Source organism: Panthera tigris, chromosome C1 (assembly GCF_018350195.1).
Source record: "Panthera tigris isolate Pti1 chromosome C1, P.tigris_Pti1_mat1.1, whole genome shotgun sequence".
NCBI classification, from domain to species: Eukaryota; Metazoa; Chordata; class Mammalia; order Carnivora; family Felidae; genus Panthera; species Panthera tigris.
In genome coordinates, this window is record NC_056667.1 from 900,417 (window position 1) to 917,301 (window position 16,885).

Genomic DNA, 16,885 nt, shown 5'->3' on the forward strand with positions numbered 1-16,885 from the left:
GAACCCACAAACCGTGAGATCGTGACCTGAGCTGAAGTTAGATGCTTAACCTACTGAGCCACCCAGGTGCCCCTACACGTGACCAATTGTACTTGTGTGTCTATTTAACTCGTGTAGAAAAATTCTGAGTGGCCAAGTTCGATTGTGCATTGGTTCTCAGGGCCTTGATTACTGAGAACAGCATCCCAGCTAAGCCCTGTTTCCTGTGGGCCCGTCCTCTGTCTAAGCAGACAGACAACCTCAGGCGACTGCAAGTAGTTTGCTTTTGGTCTTTTCTGCCAAGTTTCCTCAGCTTCTCAAATGAATAGATTCCATCTGAAAATCATAGCGTTAATAATTACATCCTGAGCTCGAGAAAATTCTTCTGTGTCCCTGCCATTTCTCTATTTGGTGCATTTTTCCCCAGGAAAATAATAAAGCAACCTCACAAATATATCAGGCAGGGATTTTAAATTTAGCTAGTGCTGTTTCCCCTCCCGGATCCCTATGACTCACCTCTACCTCCCGGGGCCCATCCTGCTGCCAGGATGGGTTCAGGCCAGCTCTCCGCCCAAGCTGTAGACTTAGTGCCGTCCCTTCCCTTTTGCTGTGAGCACCCGGCAAAGTGATTACCCCAAAAGGTAAATAATACAAAAAAGCTGCAGGCCGATGATTTCAAGAACCAAATAGACCAGCAGGCCACACTTTTGTGGCTTTTCTAGATGCAGCCTAGGGCATTGGTGTGCTCTGTCCCGGGGAAGTGTTGCCCGTGACTCCCGGGGACTAACTAAGGAGACGGTTTCCATACCTTCCAGGGCCAAATGCATGATTGTCCTGCTCAGTGCCATATGGGGAGAGCATGACGCCTCCCTGCACTAAACAGGAAAAAGAGACAGACGTCACTGCCCTGAGCTTGAAACCAGAGGGCTCTGCATGGGTCCTGCCTGACGGAGAGGTCACCATGTCGAAGGGAGGCTATGGAGAAGTTAAGTAGATGTGCAGGGATCAAATATGTTAGGTTTGAAATTTGAGTGTCTTTTTTATCTTCATTCCTGTGGTCTGGCACCAGGCCTCCTGTTCTGTGCTCTTGGTGGTACCAAGAAAGGGGCTGGGGCTGTCGGGGCGTCTGGGGAAACAGCACAGACCTCATCTGAAACAGAGAGCCTTCCACTGGGGGAGACCTCTTCTTACGGATTTCGAGTTTCATCAGAGTCGTACTTGTAGGCTGGGTTCTCCCCCCCCCCCCATAACAGGCATGGAATTAACACAGGGAGTAGCCTACATATTTTCCAGAGAAGGGAGGTGGCCTGACCCAGACCTCTGACTCGGGGAGCATTTCCTGAATCCTCCAAGGGAGGGGAGAAGTAGGCTGTTTCCATTTCACAGGTGTGGATGATGCTATAGTCTGGGGCTCGCCTCAGCCAGGCCGGTGGCTGGCCAACGCAGAACCAAGGGCCTGTTTCCTGACCTTTGGTGGGGCTGCCCTGCATTGGCTCTCTGTTCTGGGGCAGCTGGAGCTTGTCTGAATGGGGCTGAGAATGAAAAAGGGGGGGCACTACCCGGTTACATCCAGAAGTGGCCAGAAGCTAATTTTCAAAAAACTTGAAGCAGGAATAATGAAAATCCCCATTCTTCAGATCCAAACAGACCAATCAGGGGCAATGGAGAACTAGAATGAAGCTTGCAGACTCTGGGGAAGAAATTAAGCATTTCGGCTGAAGGTCACTAAATATCCTGGTTACTCCGGACAGAGCTGCTTCCGGAGAGATCTGCGGGAGGCACACCATACGGCAGGTGGCAGGTCGGGTGTGTGCCCGGCACTTCCTTCCCTCTTTCTCTATTCACGGCTTTGAAACATGCTTGCCTCCAGGGCTTGAGGAAGATGAGGCGATTTGGTGAGAAAACAGCCAGAGCTATGGCTAAAGTACCCGTCCAGTACAGCTTTGCAGTGGAAGGTTTAAGGTTAATTTTATGCCTCAGGTAATAGAGGCAAGTGAAGAAAATAGCGATAGAGTCTGGTTCACCTTGAACTAATTGAATCAAGTGATTCAAGGTTAACACTATTTCTCAGAGGCTGTCAGCCCCTGGACCTTCTCAAATACAGAAAGGGGTGTGTGGGTGAGCCCCGCCTGGCTGCCTGACCAGCACAGAGATCAAAGCTTGGGACTGAAAGGCAGAAAACCCGAGCAGCAAAGGTGCTGCTGACCAGGCTCATTTTGCTGGCTTTTGGAGACTCTGAGCCTGTGTCCTTTCCTACATTTATTAAGCACTTGTTATGTGCCAGAGGCTTAGACGTGAGGGGTTCTGTGAGGAAACAAGCAGATAAGATCCCTGTTCCGGTGGGGGAGTCATAACAGTGCCAGTGGGTGCTCACAGCCCGTGCTCCGTGCCAGGCCGTCCTCTGGACACTTTGTGAGGGATGAGCTCCTTACTCTCCCAAAACGTGTGCAGAAGGACCCCCAGGAATGAGGCCAGGAGGCCCCAAGGCTTGTCCAGAGCACACGCACATATGTGCAGCGTGTGATCATTCTGGGATCAGTGCTTCCATACCCAAAGAGGGCTGGCACAGCCCTGCAGGGAGGCGTTCACGCTGAGAACTGACTGGCTCTCTTAGGGCCCGTTCCTGGCTTCAGGATAGAAAGCTGGGAACCAGCCCCATCCTTGGACACTTGGCACTCAAGACTGTGCTGGAAATTCCCAGCAGCAAAGCCCTTTCTCCCTGCCCCTTTCTGGCCAGCGTCTGCAGTCATGGGAGCAGACTTAATGCCCTCCGGGACAAGTTTGCCCGTTCTTAGTGTTTGCATGGGAATTCACTTTCTGTTGTCAGCTGATATGGAGTTCAGAAGTGAATAAATGAGACCCAACAGAGATTAAAGTTTGTGATGTCTTTTGAGGGGAATTGCGCACAACTTCTGTTGGAAAGAATTAAAATAGAGAATGCTTAGGGCCTTGACTTCCTCAGCGCTTCGCGGGCCGCAGAGGGCAGATGTCACCTTCCTTACAGCCCAGCCATCTGCAGTGCCCTTCCAGAGGCGGGCACAGGTGTGACGGAGCCTGACCAGGCGGGACAGAGAAGTCGCTGCATCCTGTGACCAGGACCTCAGCCAGAGGAGCAGCCGCACTGCCCCCCACCCTCCCACTTCCCTCCCCGTCAGGCCGACCCAGTGGGGGCAGTGGTCGCTCGGGCTCTGGCTCTGCCGCGAGTGTGAGGGGCTTGGAAGGAGCTGCGGGTTGGAGGGCGGGGGTCTCTCCCAGTAGCCGGTAAGGCGCAGGAACGCTAGCCCCCTCCCGGCACCCGCCAAGTCTCCGGGACCTGTGACCCCCACGAACAGCCCCGGGACGACGTTCACCGCTCCCGTCTGTCTGCAGGCGCCTGGCCAGGCAGCGGGAGGCTGCGACCAGGCGGGTCGTGGGCCTGGGTCGCCTCCCTGGCAGCGGTGGTGCGACGGGGAGTGCGGGACCCCCCCTCCCCGGGCCCGGAGCGCGGCCCGCCAGGGAGGGGGGCGCGGCCAGGCCGGGCGGGAGCCCGAGGCGGGGCAGGGCTGCGTGGCCCAGGGGCGGGGAGGAATCGGCGCGGCTCCCAAGTGCCGCGGGGGCGCGGCGGCAGGTGGGGGCGGACGGGCGGGGCGGCCCGGTTCGGGGCGGGGCGGGCTCCGGGCTCCGCGCTCGGTCCGCCCTCGCGCCCGCGCCGCGCGCCCTCCCCGCTCCCCGCCCCGCCTGTGCCGCTGCCGCGGCCGCCGGGAAGAACTTCGCGAGCGCCCGCGACCGGCCGGACCCCGGCGCCGCCCCCGGTCCCCGCCGAGCGCCGAGGCCATGGACGCGCTGGCCTGGCTGCTGCCCCCGCTCCTGATGCTCTGCGCGCAGCAGCACCGCGGCGCCAGGTGAGCGAGCCGGGTCCGCGCGGCGCCCGGGGCCGCCCTCGGTCTTCCTCCCCGCCCCCACCCCGTCTACCCCCGTCTTCACCTCCCCCGTCGACTCCAGTCTTCGTCCCCCGTCTCCCCGCGAGCACCCCACCCCCACCCCATGTCCCCCGCGGGCCCCTAGCTCCGGACTCACCGCTGCCCTTGGGGCCGCCCCCGGGTGCTGTCCGCCGTCCCGGTGCTGAACCGGCGCCGCCGAGCTGCGCGCGGACGCGGGAGCCGCTCCCAATTCCCGCCCCCCACCCCCCCCCCCCGGCCCCGGTGCCTGGGCTCGCGTGGGGTCCTCGGCCCCAGCGGCACCTGGCCGGTCCCTGGCTGCCGGTGCCCCTCCAGGCGCGGGCTGAGCGCTCGGCGCGGCACGAGCTGCAGGGAGGAAGACAGGAACCATCCCGCGGACACGGGGGAGGAGGCTCCCCTTCCCCATGGGAGCCGAGCTGCACAGACACGCTTCCGCTGCAGCCCGCAGGGCTGGGGGGACGGCATGAGGGCTGTGTGTGGTCGCTAGAAAGTTCGGGCCCAGGACGCTGTGGAGTCTCCTTCCAGGGGCCATTTCAAATGGCAGCCACTCAACTCTGGAGCATGCAGGCGGGAAGGAGCGAGCTGCCTCTGGGGGTGGGGGGCGGTGAGGGGGTGGAGGACAGAGAAGACTCAGGATTTCTAACTGCTGGGGGAGGGGAGGAGGGCTCTGTCTCCCCAAGGAAGGAAAAGGCTAAGAAGGAGGGTCCCCATGGATTGTGGCTTCCTCCCTTTGGCTTCTAGGGACCAGTAGGGTCCCCAACGTCTTCTCTGTTCTCTGGGGACTTGAAATGGGCTCCAGGTAGTCTGGCATCCCATGGCCATATGCCCGCCACCTTCCTGGGAGTTGTGAGGGCCCTTTTTGAAAATCATCTTAGTGCATGGGCTGCAGACAACCAGAGCAAATACAGCACACCCCTCTGCCCCCCAGCATTCCGGACTTCTGGGCAATCAATTGCTGTCAAAGGCCTTAGAAACTGGAAATGGTTGACCATCAGCCTGTGTTTGGGCTGTAGGCACTCAGGCAGCATGTGACACGGAGGTGGGGGGATGTGGTCAGAATGTCCTTGTTTGTGGGGTGGGGGGCAGAGCCAGGAAGGTCTGAGTCTGGCCATAGGGTGGTCATCGTGCCGAAGGTCACAGGCAATGTTGATCTGCCCCTGTCCTCGGAAGGCTTCATTCTCTTATCCAGCTCCATGGCCCTTTTCCCTTTTCCTACTTCAAGGTAAGGGGAAGGGCAAAGCATTGAGGCATGGCCGTGGATGTATGTGCTGGAGGCCTGGGATCAGCTCTTGGTCCAGCATAGCCACGTAGCTGTGATTCTGGAGTCCAAGCTGCTCTGAACCTCAGAGCCTCAGCCCAAGTTTGACACCAAAACTCATTTGGTGGCCAAGCCTGTTCTGCTCTGACGTGAAGCTCATTCACCCTACTTTTGGGACCTGTTTGTACTTTCCTGCTGGGAAATTCTCCAGACCACCCCCGCCCCCATCCCAAGTCCATATGTACATTATATCGCCTTTCTAAAAACTGAAACATCCTGGTCTCTGTCCCACATCTGGCTTGGAAGTGGGGGTAACGGGTGTGCCCGTCTGCCCGTGCAGGAAGGCTGGAAGGCTGTGGCCCCGGCCGGAAGGAGAGCCTCTGGGCTTTGTGGGCCTTGGCGGGCGACCTTCAGACAGTGCAGTGCTGTCAATCTGGCACCTCCTCCCCTGCCAGCTTCCTATCCCTCCACCCTCCACTCCAGAAGCAGGTCAGCACCCTCCTTTCCCTCGGTCTCCGGGTCCTCACATCCGGAGTGGTAGGGGGACAGGAGATACCTGTCCTGGCTGCCGCTGCTCAGGTCACATACTGGGCTTCCCAGCAGGAAAGTCTCGGTGGGTTAGAATAAATGTGCTGTGCAGCGTTTGTGGGTTGGGTCAAAGCTGTGCCTTCCCTGAGTCTGAAGACCCACTCATGTGGCAGGGGCCCGAGTTTGCCGGCTGCACCCTCGTGGGTGGCCCTCTGGACTGCTGGCACCTCCACCTCCCTGGAGAAGCTGTGTGTGTGGCTCCTGCTTTGCTAGCTCACCGTGTGACTGTCGTGCTGTTCCTCTTATCCTTGGTAACTGAGGGGCCAGCGCAGCTAGTGCTGCTCCGAGAGCAGAGTTGCCAGGGACTGTGGGCTTGTGTGTGCACGCTGGAAGGGTCCTTGCAGGGAACAGGGCCCCACCGCCTTGCTCAGATGCACCCACCTTTCCTCTCTGGCCCCAGGGGCACGGACAAGTGACAAGGGTGGGCTTGTTTACTCAAGGGGCCAGTCGAGGGAGGGAGGCCTGATGGCGCCCAAGCAGCCGCCGCCAGTGTTTCGTGGTGCCCACTTCACCCCAGGAGTTTGAGCATGTGTCTCTGAGTTTCTCTGTCTGCACAACGGGAGCCCCCACCCTAGGCCAGCTTGGGTTTCAAGGCGACCAGATGAGGCAGAACCTCTCCCGCAAGGTGCCGATCAGAGGCACCACAACCTCCCCCACATAGAGTGTGTACCCCGTCCACTCCTTTACCTGCCCACCTAAACCGTGGGAGGAAAGCAGGGCTCTCCAGCACCCGGGCTAGCATTAGTACATCCTCCTTGGATGGCCCTCGACATCTCTTCACAGCTGGAAAAATGAACAGCCCCTGTGCTAGGTGAGGAGTGACACGGGGCAGGGAGTCCGTTCCCTTCACACCTTCTAGGGGTGGCAAAGTCTAGGAAATCCACTGGCATCCTGCCACTTCAAGGCGAACTTTGTGGCCGGGGGCTTACCTGTGGCCTTGCCTTGTGCCCGGGAGTGGGCATGGGACCCAGCTGAGGGAAGGGGCGCCCGCCTGTGCCACCACCCTGAGGCCGGGGACGGATGGTATGTCTCCCGACAGCCTTGTTCCCGGCAGGCGAGCCGCTGCCGCAAGATGGCAGCTGGGCCAGTCCAAAAATAAAACCTAATTCGAGTCCCTTTACGTCTGATCGTTAGGGTGACCTCCATTTGCACTTTTCATTGTGCTTTACTTGGGTCCAGGACTTCATTCAGTTCCTCCTTATACTTTGTTAGCAAATCACCGGCCCTACCCCCGCCCTGGACCAGACCGGGACGTGGCCTAGAGGCCCTAAGGTGGTCCTACGGGATAGGTCAGGGGTTTGTGAGTGTCCTTAGCTAGGGAGCTCCTGGTTCAAGTTTGACCTTCTTCCAAGGACCAGCGTGTGGGACAGAGGAGGGGCTGGGTGCCCAGCTGCTGGTGCTTCCCTAACCCAGGCAGCCTTCCAGGTGTTTGAGAACCCACCTGTGAGTACAGCGTCATTACAGAGACGCTGTATAACACAGGAGAGAATAACACAAGAGAGTTATTCTCGAATGCCCTCCTGAATGCCCCCCTCACTTCCTCACATTACAGAGAATAACACAAGAGAGTTATTCTCGAATGCCCTCCTGAATGCTCCCCTCACTTCCTGCCTGACTGTGGATGGGCCTTGCCCTGTGGGCGGGAGGGGGTGGCTGTGTGACTTCCTGGGGCCTGCAGTAACAAGTGACCACAGGCTAGGGGGCTTAATAGACATTTATTCCTTCCCAGCTCTGGAGGCCAGAAGCCCAAGATCAAGTCCGAGGGCAGGGTTGATTCCTTCCGGAGGGTTCTGGGGGAGGATCCATTCCATGCTTCTCTCCAGCCCTTGGTGTCCCCTGGCTTGTGGCTGCATGTCTCTGGTCGCTGCCTCTGTTGTCACACATCCTTCTCCCTGTGCGTCTGCTTTCTCTTCTTATAAGGACACCACTCATTGGGCTGAGGGCCACCCCAATCAAGCATGGTGTCATCTTAACTGATTATAGCCCAATTTCCAAATAAGGTCCCATTCTGAGGTTCTGGGTGGACGTGAGTTTTGGGTGACCCGGTTCACCCCAGGACAGGTAAGCACAAGGAGGGGTGGGTGGGTGGAGCTGCTGGGGGGCTTTGGTCAGTCTGGTGTGTACAGGACACAAGATGCCACGTGTGGAACGCCCCTGCAGCCCTGCCAGAGACGACCAGCACAGGCTGTCATTTGGACTAGTCTGCAGCCACTGGCACGGCCCCAGCCACTCTGGGGTCAGGCTAAGCCTCAGGAGCACATGACAACTGGGGATCACTGCCGCCAGTGCTGGGCCTGCCTGGAAAGGCACAGAGAGCGGGAGGTCGGCTCCAGCGTCCCCATGGGCCCTTAGCCTTGGCCTGGGTCAGGTGTGGGACCTCACCCATACCTCCTTCTCTCTGTTCTCACCTTCCTGGTCACGCAGCTCTTCTCCCAGGTCACCTCCTGCAGGACACTTTGCCATCAGAGGCTGAAAGGGGGGCCATGTGCCTTGTCAGGGTCCTCCAAGGCTCTTCATCCAGAGATCCCAGGGGCGGGGGCTCTGGGCTGGCCACCCTCCTCGAACCAGTTGTAGAGGGAGGCTGGGGACTCTGTGTGACCTGGAAGGCTCACTCAAGGCTAGGTGGGCCGGCGGAAGCTGAGCAGAGGCTGGAGGGTGAGGTGGAAGAGTCCTGGGGCTCCTCGTTTCTGGCAGGATTCACTGGGACTGGCCAGGTCCAGCCTGGAGGGACTCTCGCCGTGGTCTCCCCCACCCACCCCTGGCTTAGGTGCCGAGGAAGGGAGCTGGGCTCCGTCCCTGGCACCCTGCCTGTGACCAGTGGGCCTTGCGTTTCCAGAGCAATGAATGATATTGGGGACTATGTTGGTTCCAATCTGGAGATATCCTGGCTTCCCAACCTGGATGGCTTGATAGAGGGCTATGCTCGCAACTTCCGGCCTGGCATTGGAGGTGAGGGCGGCCAGTGGGGGCACGGGGGAGTCTCCTGCGTCCGGCTGTGGGGGTGAGCCCTGCCGGCCCTGGGCTGGCTCCCTCGAGGGGTGCGTCTGTGGTCCCCAGGGCATGTGTCACACCTCGACGGTAGCCCCCCGCCCCCAGGAGACAGCTGGGAAGGTGGGTCTTCTCAGAAGGGTCTCGTGGCAGACTCTCTCCAACGTGGTCTTCCCTGCAAAACCCTGGCTGACCCCTGTCCTGCCTGCCTGGGCTTGCACTGGGTGGGGAGCCTGGCTTCAGCCTCTTCCCTGCAGGGCCTCCTGTGAACGTGGCCCTCGCCATCGAGGTGGCCAGCATCGACCACATCTCGGAGGTGAACATGGTAGGTGCTGATCAACCTCCACCCACCCCTGGCTGTGGGCCCCCACGAGAGGAGCGGGGCTGACGGCCAGTGGCCCTTCCCGCCTCCCACTGCAGGAATACACCATGACCGTGTTCCTGCACCAGAGCTGGCGGGACAGCAGGCTGGCCTACAACCACACCAACGAGACCCTGGGCCTGGACAGCCGCTTCGTGGACAAGCTGTGGCTCCCGGACACCTTCATTGTGAATGCCAAGTCCGCCTGGTTCCACGACGTGACCGTGGAGAACAAGCTTATCCGGCTGCAGCCTGACGGGGTGATCCTGTACAGCATCCGGTGAGCCCTGGACCGGCCCCCCCAAGATGCTCAGACGGGAGCCGGATGGGTCGTCCGTCCTCTGGCGGCGCCCCACACCACCTAGTAATGGCAGCTGCAGAGGTGGCCGCGGGAAGAAGCCCACGGATGCAGCTCTGTGGCCAACACGGTGCTTTTTGGTTTTCACGTGGGGGTGAAATTCACATAACATGCAACTCACCATTTCAACGTGAAGGACCCAGTGGCATTTAGCACGTTCTCAGTGTTGTGCCAACATCCCGTCTGGCTCCAGAAGGTCTCATTCCCCAGGAAGGAGACCCCACGCCCATTAGTGCTCGCTCTCCATCCGTCCGCCCGCCCCACCGACCTCACCTTCCGGATAAAGTGAATCATACAGCGCGTGACCTTCTGTGTCTGCCTTCTGTCCTTTACCTAGCGCAGTGTCTTTGAGGGTCATGGTGTTTACCGGGATGTCATTTCTGTTTACGGCCGAGTAACCTTCCGCCACATGATATCCACTCATCCGTCCGTGGACCCGGACCGTTTCCACTTTTTTGGCTATTGTGTGTTGAGCTGTCCCGAACATACATGTGCATGTATGGATATGTGTTTTCTGACCTGTGTCTTTTAAAAACAGAGTTAGCGGCCAACATTTTAAAAACCAGGAGATTAAAAAAATCTGGGGGGCGGGGCAGGAGGACCTCAGGATTTCGGGAGCTGGCCTCGCTCCTGGAGGCCTCACCAGTGTGTTGTCTGGGCAGAATCACCTCCACGGTGGCCTGCGACATGGACCTGGCCAAATACCCCATGGACGAGCAAGAGTGCATGCTGCATCTGGAGAGCTGTGAGTGCCCCTCCGGGGCCGGGCAGGGGGCTCTGCTCGGCAACTGTGCTGCGGGGGGAGAGGGGACTCGGGCCGCCAGGGACCTTTGCAGCCGGCCTGGCTCGGGGACAGGGAAGCGTCTGGGATAGGACCCGTGGAGCGAGGAGCCTGGGCTGAAGAGAAGGCAGAGAGGGAGCTGGAAGGCCTGGGCAGCCCGACCCTCTTCTCACGGGTCACAGACGGGTGTGCAGCCCAGACGAGGCATGTAGTTGTGTCACCGAGCCAGCGTGACAGCCCCTGCGAGTCACCTAGAGATGGCGGCCTGCCCTTTGTCCAGCTCTCCTGGTCCTGTCTGCCGGCCGGAGGTTGGGCATGGCCACAGGCCTTCTCGACCCTGGCTGGGTGTCCTGTGCTGTCCCCTGTCCCCTGTGCCGGGGGACACCACCTGGGGCTCTCCTGCAGATGGCTACTCATCCGAGGACATCGTGTACTACTGGTCTGAGAACCAGGAGCAGATCCACGGGCTGAACAAGCTGCAGCTGGCCCAGTTCACCATCACCAGCTACCACTTTGCCACGGAGCTCATGAACTTCAAATCGGGTAACGCGGCTTCTCGCGGCCTCTTCTCGTGAGCCTGGCTCGCGGTCTCCTAGCACTTGTAACTAAGCCGTTAGTTGGCTCTGAGGACCCCCTGAGGGTGCCCCTGGAAAAGCACTGATGGGCACAGGCTGCACCTGACCGAGGGACTCAGGGCGCCACAGTGCGGATATGGGTCAGGCTTTCTCTGCCTTGTTCCTCGGTCCTTGGTTGCTTCCTGCAGGCTCTCAGTGCTTGCGGTTTGGGGGGGGGAGACACGAAGGGTGTGGGGCTCACCTGGGGCTGCCTTTGTCCTGACCCTTCCTGCCCCTTCCCAGCTCCTACTGCCTGCTCATTGGTGCCAGCCAGCCCAGCTGGCTCTTTCCTTTCGCTTGGCTGGGCTCCAGGGAGGGCTGGAAGAGCTGGCCACACTCCGGGAGAGTGCCCTGGGCCCGTGCAGCACTGGGATCTTTCTCCTCTCCTGCCTCCGGGTGGCCCTGCCTCTCTCCCAGGACAAGGCCCAGGGCACAGGAGACTCCTGATCCATCGAGCTGTGTGGGGAAAGTGGGGAAGGCAGGGGTCTGAGGCTTGAAGTGGTGCTCCCCTCCGTGCCTGCCAAGCCCTCCTCTCCACCCGCACGCCCTGCCCCCCGGTGCCACAGTGTGTGGTGGGTCAGGTCCCAGCAGGGAGTGTTTCTCCTGCAGCTGGTCAGTTCCCTCGGCTCAGCCTGCATTTCCACCTCCGGAGGAATCGGGGCGTCTACATCATCCAGTCCTACATGCCCTCCATCCTCCTAGTTGCCATGTCCTGGGTTTCCTTCTGGATCAGCCAGGCAGCGGTGCCCGCCAGGGTGTCTCTAGGTACGGGGCCCTGACCTTTCCTCCGAGGGAGCTGGTGAAAGGGCGGGAGCCCAGAAGCAGGACGCCAACCCTGCTACCCATGAGCCCATGTTTTGCCTTCCAGCCCCTTGTTCCAAGCCAGTGGCCTGCCAGGCCTGGTCACAAGAGTCTGAATTTCGCTTGGGCTTGGGGCAGGGGTGGGGAGGGCAGGGAAGTGGCAGGGGCCCCAGCAATGGCACCACCCATTCCCGGCAGGCATTACCACGGTGCTGACCATGACCACACTGATGGTGAGTGCCCGCTCTTCCCTCCCGCGGGCCTCGGCCATCAAGGCGCTGGACGTGTACTTCTGGATCTGCTACGTCTTCGTGTTTGCTGCCTTGGTGGAGTATGCCTTTGCCCACTTCAATGCTGACTACCGGAAGAAGCAAAAGGCCAAGGTCAAGGCCACAGAGCAGAGAACAGAGGTGAGGTTGAGCCTGTGGGCGCTCTTGTGTTCAGCACCAAGGACAGCCCCCCCCATGCCCTTCACACACACCCCCACCCCGCCACCGACACAGAGGGGCAGTGCTGGTGGGGCCACTCTTCCTGGGACCAACTCAGGACCCTCTGCCTACTGCTCTGGGGGGTTCGCTTGCAGCCCCCCGGGCACAGGAGAGCGGGCCCTGCCTGCTGCTGCTCACAGCGACACTTGCCGAGGGACTCAGCCGTGGCCCGGGTGGGGGGTCCTGGAGCGGAGCCCGCCCTTGGCTCAGCCCTGCCCCGTCCCCCTATGCAGATGGACGTGAAGAATGCCATTGTGCTGTTCTCCCTGTCGGCCGCTGGCGTCACCCAGGAGCTGGCGGTGTCCCGCCGGCCCTGCCGCACGCCTGGGAACCTCATGGGCACCTACAGGTGTGTGGAGATGGAGACGGGGGAGGCCAAGAAGCGGGGCGGGCACCGCTCGGGGGGCCAGGGAGGCCTCCGTGGGCTTTTCAAGCCCATCGACGCAGACACCATTGACATCTACGCCCGCGCAGTGTTCCCTGCTGCCTTCGTGGCCGTCAATGTCGTCTACTGGGCGGCCTACACCATGTGAGGCTGCAGGTACCTCTCCTGGATAGGCTGCTTCACCTATCCCGGAGCCCACGGCCACCGGGCGAAAGGCTCTCGGGTGGATCTGCCCCCTCTGCCTGTTTCGAAGGGGGCGTGACAACAGGCCGCGTGAAACGAGAGGAAGGCCTCGGCCTCCCTAAGTACCCCAGGCGCTGTCCCCACCGTCACCTGGAAGACCACCCGGGGCTCTCCCACGCACCTCTCCTGCAGACCCCCGGCCCAGCTCCCCCTTAGCGGCAGGGTCCACCTGACCCAAGGCTGAGCCAGGCAGGCTCGTGGCCTCTGGGAAGCTATGCATTTGACTCACAAAACAATCCTGATTCCAGGCACTTGCTCTGTGGGCTTGGGACCGGGTCACGGGAGGAGGCTGGGAGTGGGCGGTGCTACTTTCTTGGTAAAGTGGTGGAGAAGGGCGTCCACGGGCCTTTGGTCCCAGCATGAAATAAAACAAAGCGTTTGGCTGCTGGCTGCGTTCTCTGTTCCTGCGGCTGGGCCGTGGCCGCACCCTGGCTGCCCGGAGAGCTGTCCTGGAGCTGGGGGCTCCATGGGCTCGAGACAGAGGGGTTTGGAGCTGTGTCCCAGAGGCGAGCCATGTGGCCACGTCCTTGGGCCTTGGTGGGAGGGGCAGAGATGCAGGGTCCTGGAGAGAGGCTCGAGGAGTCACCCCCTCCCCCCTTGGTCTCTTGGTCCCGTGGCCAAGGTGCCATTACACTGCCTTCTCGGATGTGGCGATGGGTAAAAGGGGGCCACTGAGTCCCCAGTCCCCACCACGCACGTGGGGTGACACGGTTGCAAGCAGGGTGATGGGAGTCGTTAGTCACTGGAGATCTGACAGGCAGCTCTAACTAAGGGTGTCCGGGTTTTCCGTGGCACCAAAGCAAGGTGAGCCTTCACACTGGGAGGAAACAGAAGCGGCAGTGAGAGGACCGGACCGCTCTGCGGTCGCTGTGGAGCCCGGGAAGCCGGCTCCCACGGACAAGGTCAGCCAGGTCCGTGCCGTGCTGTGGTCAAGGAGGCAGCCAGGCAACTGCCCTGCTGGCCCCGCGGCGCCCTCCTGGTGGGCCCCAGCCCCAGCCACCTCAAGGGGAGCATGACGATGACTCTGTGTGAATCAGACTTTGCGAATCGGGTGGTCCTACCATCCGCCTCCAGCCTGCACAAACCGCCCAGGGGTCTGCAGTGTCTCCAGGCCCTGGGGACGGGATGCTAGAGGACGCCCGCTCACAAAAGGGCTCAGTGGACCATTGAGGTCCAGGTGTCCAGCACGGGGCTGCCGGGCAGCCGCTCCCAGAAGACCAAGGCTGCGTCCAAGGGCAAAGGAGGGGATTGGTCCATCTGCCCAAACCACAACCCGGCTTATCACCTCCACTTCCCCCGCCTCCGCCTCTTCCTCCTCCTCCCCCTCCTCCTCCCCCTCTTCCTCCTCCTCCCCCTCCTCCTCCCCCTCTTCCTCCTCCTCCTCCCCCTCTTCCTCCTCCTCCCCCTCCTCCTCCCCCTCTTCCCCCTCCTCCCCCTGCTCCCCCTTTTCCTCCTCTCTGTCTCCTCCACCTCCACCTCCACCTCTAGCTCCAAGGCCCTTTACCCCCTAAAGACCCCTTCTGGCACCAGGCTGCCACTTTGGGCCCCTGCTCTAAAAGACGAGGCTTCGGCGCTTGTTACAGTCATGCCAGGCCGTGGGACGGGCCAAGAAGCAAGACCTCCAGGATCCGACGTGACCAGAAGCCGCAAGCAGAGTGGACCTCGGGGCGAGCCGAGAGCAGGTGGCTTGGATCTGGGTCAGCCGGGGATCCGGGCCGCCTCTGGACAGCAGGGGGCTTGGGGGCAGCCAAGCTGGGCTAACACCACGAACAGGGGCGGTGACGCCCAAGGGCAGTGGTCCCTTTCTCCCTCGCCGCCTCGCCCCGGCACCCTCTGGTCTGCGTGGCCCCACGCGGGGTCACGGCTCCCCTCCTCCCCGGAGCCCGGAGAACTGCCTGGGGGTGAGGTGCTCAGGCCCCAGATGGTGTGCTGAAGGTGCCAGGCTGGGCTCAGGGCCACCCGCCCTCCCCTGGAGGCAACCTGGGTCCTGTCCCAAGTCTTTCATTCCACCAGAGGGGGCCGGGGAGGGTCAGCTCCATCTTCTGGGCCCCCAGGGGAGGGGCAGGTAGGTTCAAGTTCATGGAGCTGCCCCGCTCACCTGGGTGCAAGCCCCCTGCTGCTGGGATCTTGCCCCACCCACACCCGCCTCTCCTCACCTTCCCTGCTGCTTGCAGGCTGCCCTCTTTCCGCTGCACTTACCCACAGGGAGCTATTTAAAGCCGGCCTTTGTGACTGCCTCGGGCACCCACGCGCGAGGCCCACCCGGGCAGGAGCCCGCGCCTGGTTCCGCAACCAGCAATCACTCCCCCCAGCCTGCAGGCTGCTATTTCTGCCCACATATTTACAGGGCCAGAAAAAAGGGACGGGAAGGGCTGGCGCTTTTGAAACGCCGAGTTCTATTCCGGTGGTGATGACATGGGCAGATTGAAGGCCCGGGCGGATCAAGGTTTGCAGCTGAGAGGGGCCAGCTTGGGAGAGGGGTGTCAGCAGTTCCCGTGACAGAGGCATCTGGGCCCGGTGTGGGGCGGGGAGGCTGCCTCCAGATGCGCCTCGTTGCGGCACCGACAGTTTTCGGGGGCCGGCGGCTTCCTGGTCCGTTGTCTCCGGCGGAGGCCGGAAAGTGTGTTGGCCACACAGACCCTGAGATGCTTCCCCAAGGGCCGGGACGGCTCTTTCCTGCGGGGCCGGAGGGGCAGGGGCAGGGGCAGGGCCCAGCTGCGCTCTCCGGCCTGTGGCGGGGGCAGGGCGAGCCTGCGGATGCAAAAGCAGAGCCTGGGACAAGGACTTCGGTACAGGGCATTTATTCTGGGGAGGTTACTTTCCCGGGGCCGCCGCAGACCGAGGGCTCAAAACAACAGAAATCTACCTTCTCACAGACTGGAGGCCAGACATCGGAGACCAAGGAGTCGGCAGGATTCGTCTCCTCCAGACGCTGTGGGGGGAAGTGTCCCAGCCTCCTCCAGGCTCCTGGTGCTGCCGGAGGCCCTCGGCGTCTCTTATCTAAAGACGCAGCACCCCAGTCTCTGCCTGACGACACCGGCGTTTTCTCTGTGTGTCCTCTTCTTATAAAGGCACCTGTCATGGGATTTAGGGACCCTCAATGCAGTATGACTTCATCCTACCTCATTATAGCTGCAAAGACCTTATTTCCAAATAAGGACTGGGTAGACATGAGGTGGGGTGGGGGGCACTGTTTAAGCCTGTGGGCGGGGGGGGGGGGGGTGATGTCCCAGAGGCAGGAAAGGAGGAAGCAGGAAAGCTGGCCAGGTGCTCCAGCCGGAAGCACTCAGGTCCCTGCCCCACTGGGAGCCCCCGCCCAACATGTGGAATGTTCTGTGAATTGTCCTTCTGAAGCGTGAGGGCCACCTCCTGCCCCAGGGCCGCCGGCCTGCAAGCCCAGGCCCGCCCTGCCCCCCCCCCCCCCCGGAAAGCGCTAGAAGGGCTGCCGCTTCGGTCGATGCAGCGCAGGGGCTGACGCACAGCAGTGGGGACTCACGTCTGCTCAGGGCACCTCCGGCTTTTCAGGGTGGTGGCTGTCACAGCAGCCGACAGCGCTGTCACAGCGGCGACCCAGCTCAGCGGAAGGAGCCATCGTCCACGCCCGCGGCTACAGGTGTTCCTGAGGCTGGAACCGAGGGTCACCCTCTCCCCTGCCGAAGTCCCTGTAGTATCTCTCTGTCTTCTGGCAAGCAGGCGTCTCAGTAGGACACACAGAGTCCTGGCCACTTCCTGGGCACCAGGTCCGAGGAACAGAATATCCTCGATAAGGTGGACCCCGGAGAAGGTGCTCAGATGTGCGCTGTTCGAGATCCCCGTGCGCCACATTGCAACAGTGCGGGAGAGCTAGCGTAGCCGGAGAGCGGGACGGTGGCTGCGGACGGCTGCCCGGCCTGCGCGAGGGCCACGATGTTCGGTCCTCATCGGCGGAGGTGGAGAAGACCCTCAGCAGCTCAATCTGCGCACCCGCGGCGGGGGACGCGCTGGGCAGGCACCGTCCCCAGCACCACGGCAGCTGGAGCCACTGCTGCCCTCCTCCTGGTCTGTTCAGAGCCGACACCGGTGAACTGAATGGGAATATGGGGGGGGGGTGTCTTTGAGGTTGG

General features: G+C 61.3%; 1 protein-coding gene across 1 annotated transcript; it reads left to right on the plus strand.

Moving 5' to 3' along the window:
* Nucleotides 1–3,792: 3,792 nt before the first annotated feature.
* Nucleotides 3,793–12,687, plus strand: GABRD (gamma-aminobutyric acid type A receptor subunit delta). Its single transcript, XM_042996752.1, has 9 exons — nt 3,793–3,860; nt 8,600–8,712; nt 9,009–9,076; nt 9,172–9,392; nt 10,133–10,215; nt 10,657–10,794; nt 11,475–11,630; nt 11,865–12,076; nt 12,388–12,687. The coding sequence occupies exons 1-9, from the start codon at nt 3,793–3,795 to the stop codon at nt 12,685–12,687; spliced, it is 1,359 nt and encodes a 452-aa protein (XP_042852686.1).
* Nucleotides 12,688–16,885: the final 4,198 nt, after the last annotated feature.

Coding starts and splice junctions, on each gene's coding strand:
- GABRD (XM_042996752.1), top strand. CDS start 3,793: ATGGACGCGCTGGCCTGGCTGCTGCCCCCGCTCCTGATGCTCTGCGCG. Junction 9,077..9,171: donor ACATCTCGGAGGTGAACATG/GTAGGTGCTGAT, acceptor CTCCCACTGCAG/GAATACACCATGACCGTGTT. Junction 10,216..10,656: donor CATGCTGCATCTGGAGAGCT/GTGAGTGCCCCT, acceptor GCTCTCCTGCAG/ATGGCTACTCATCCGAGGAC.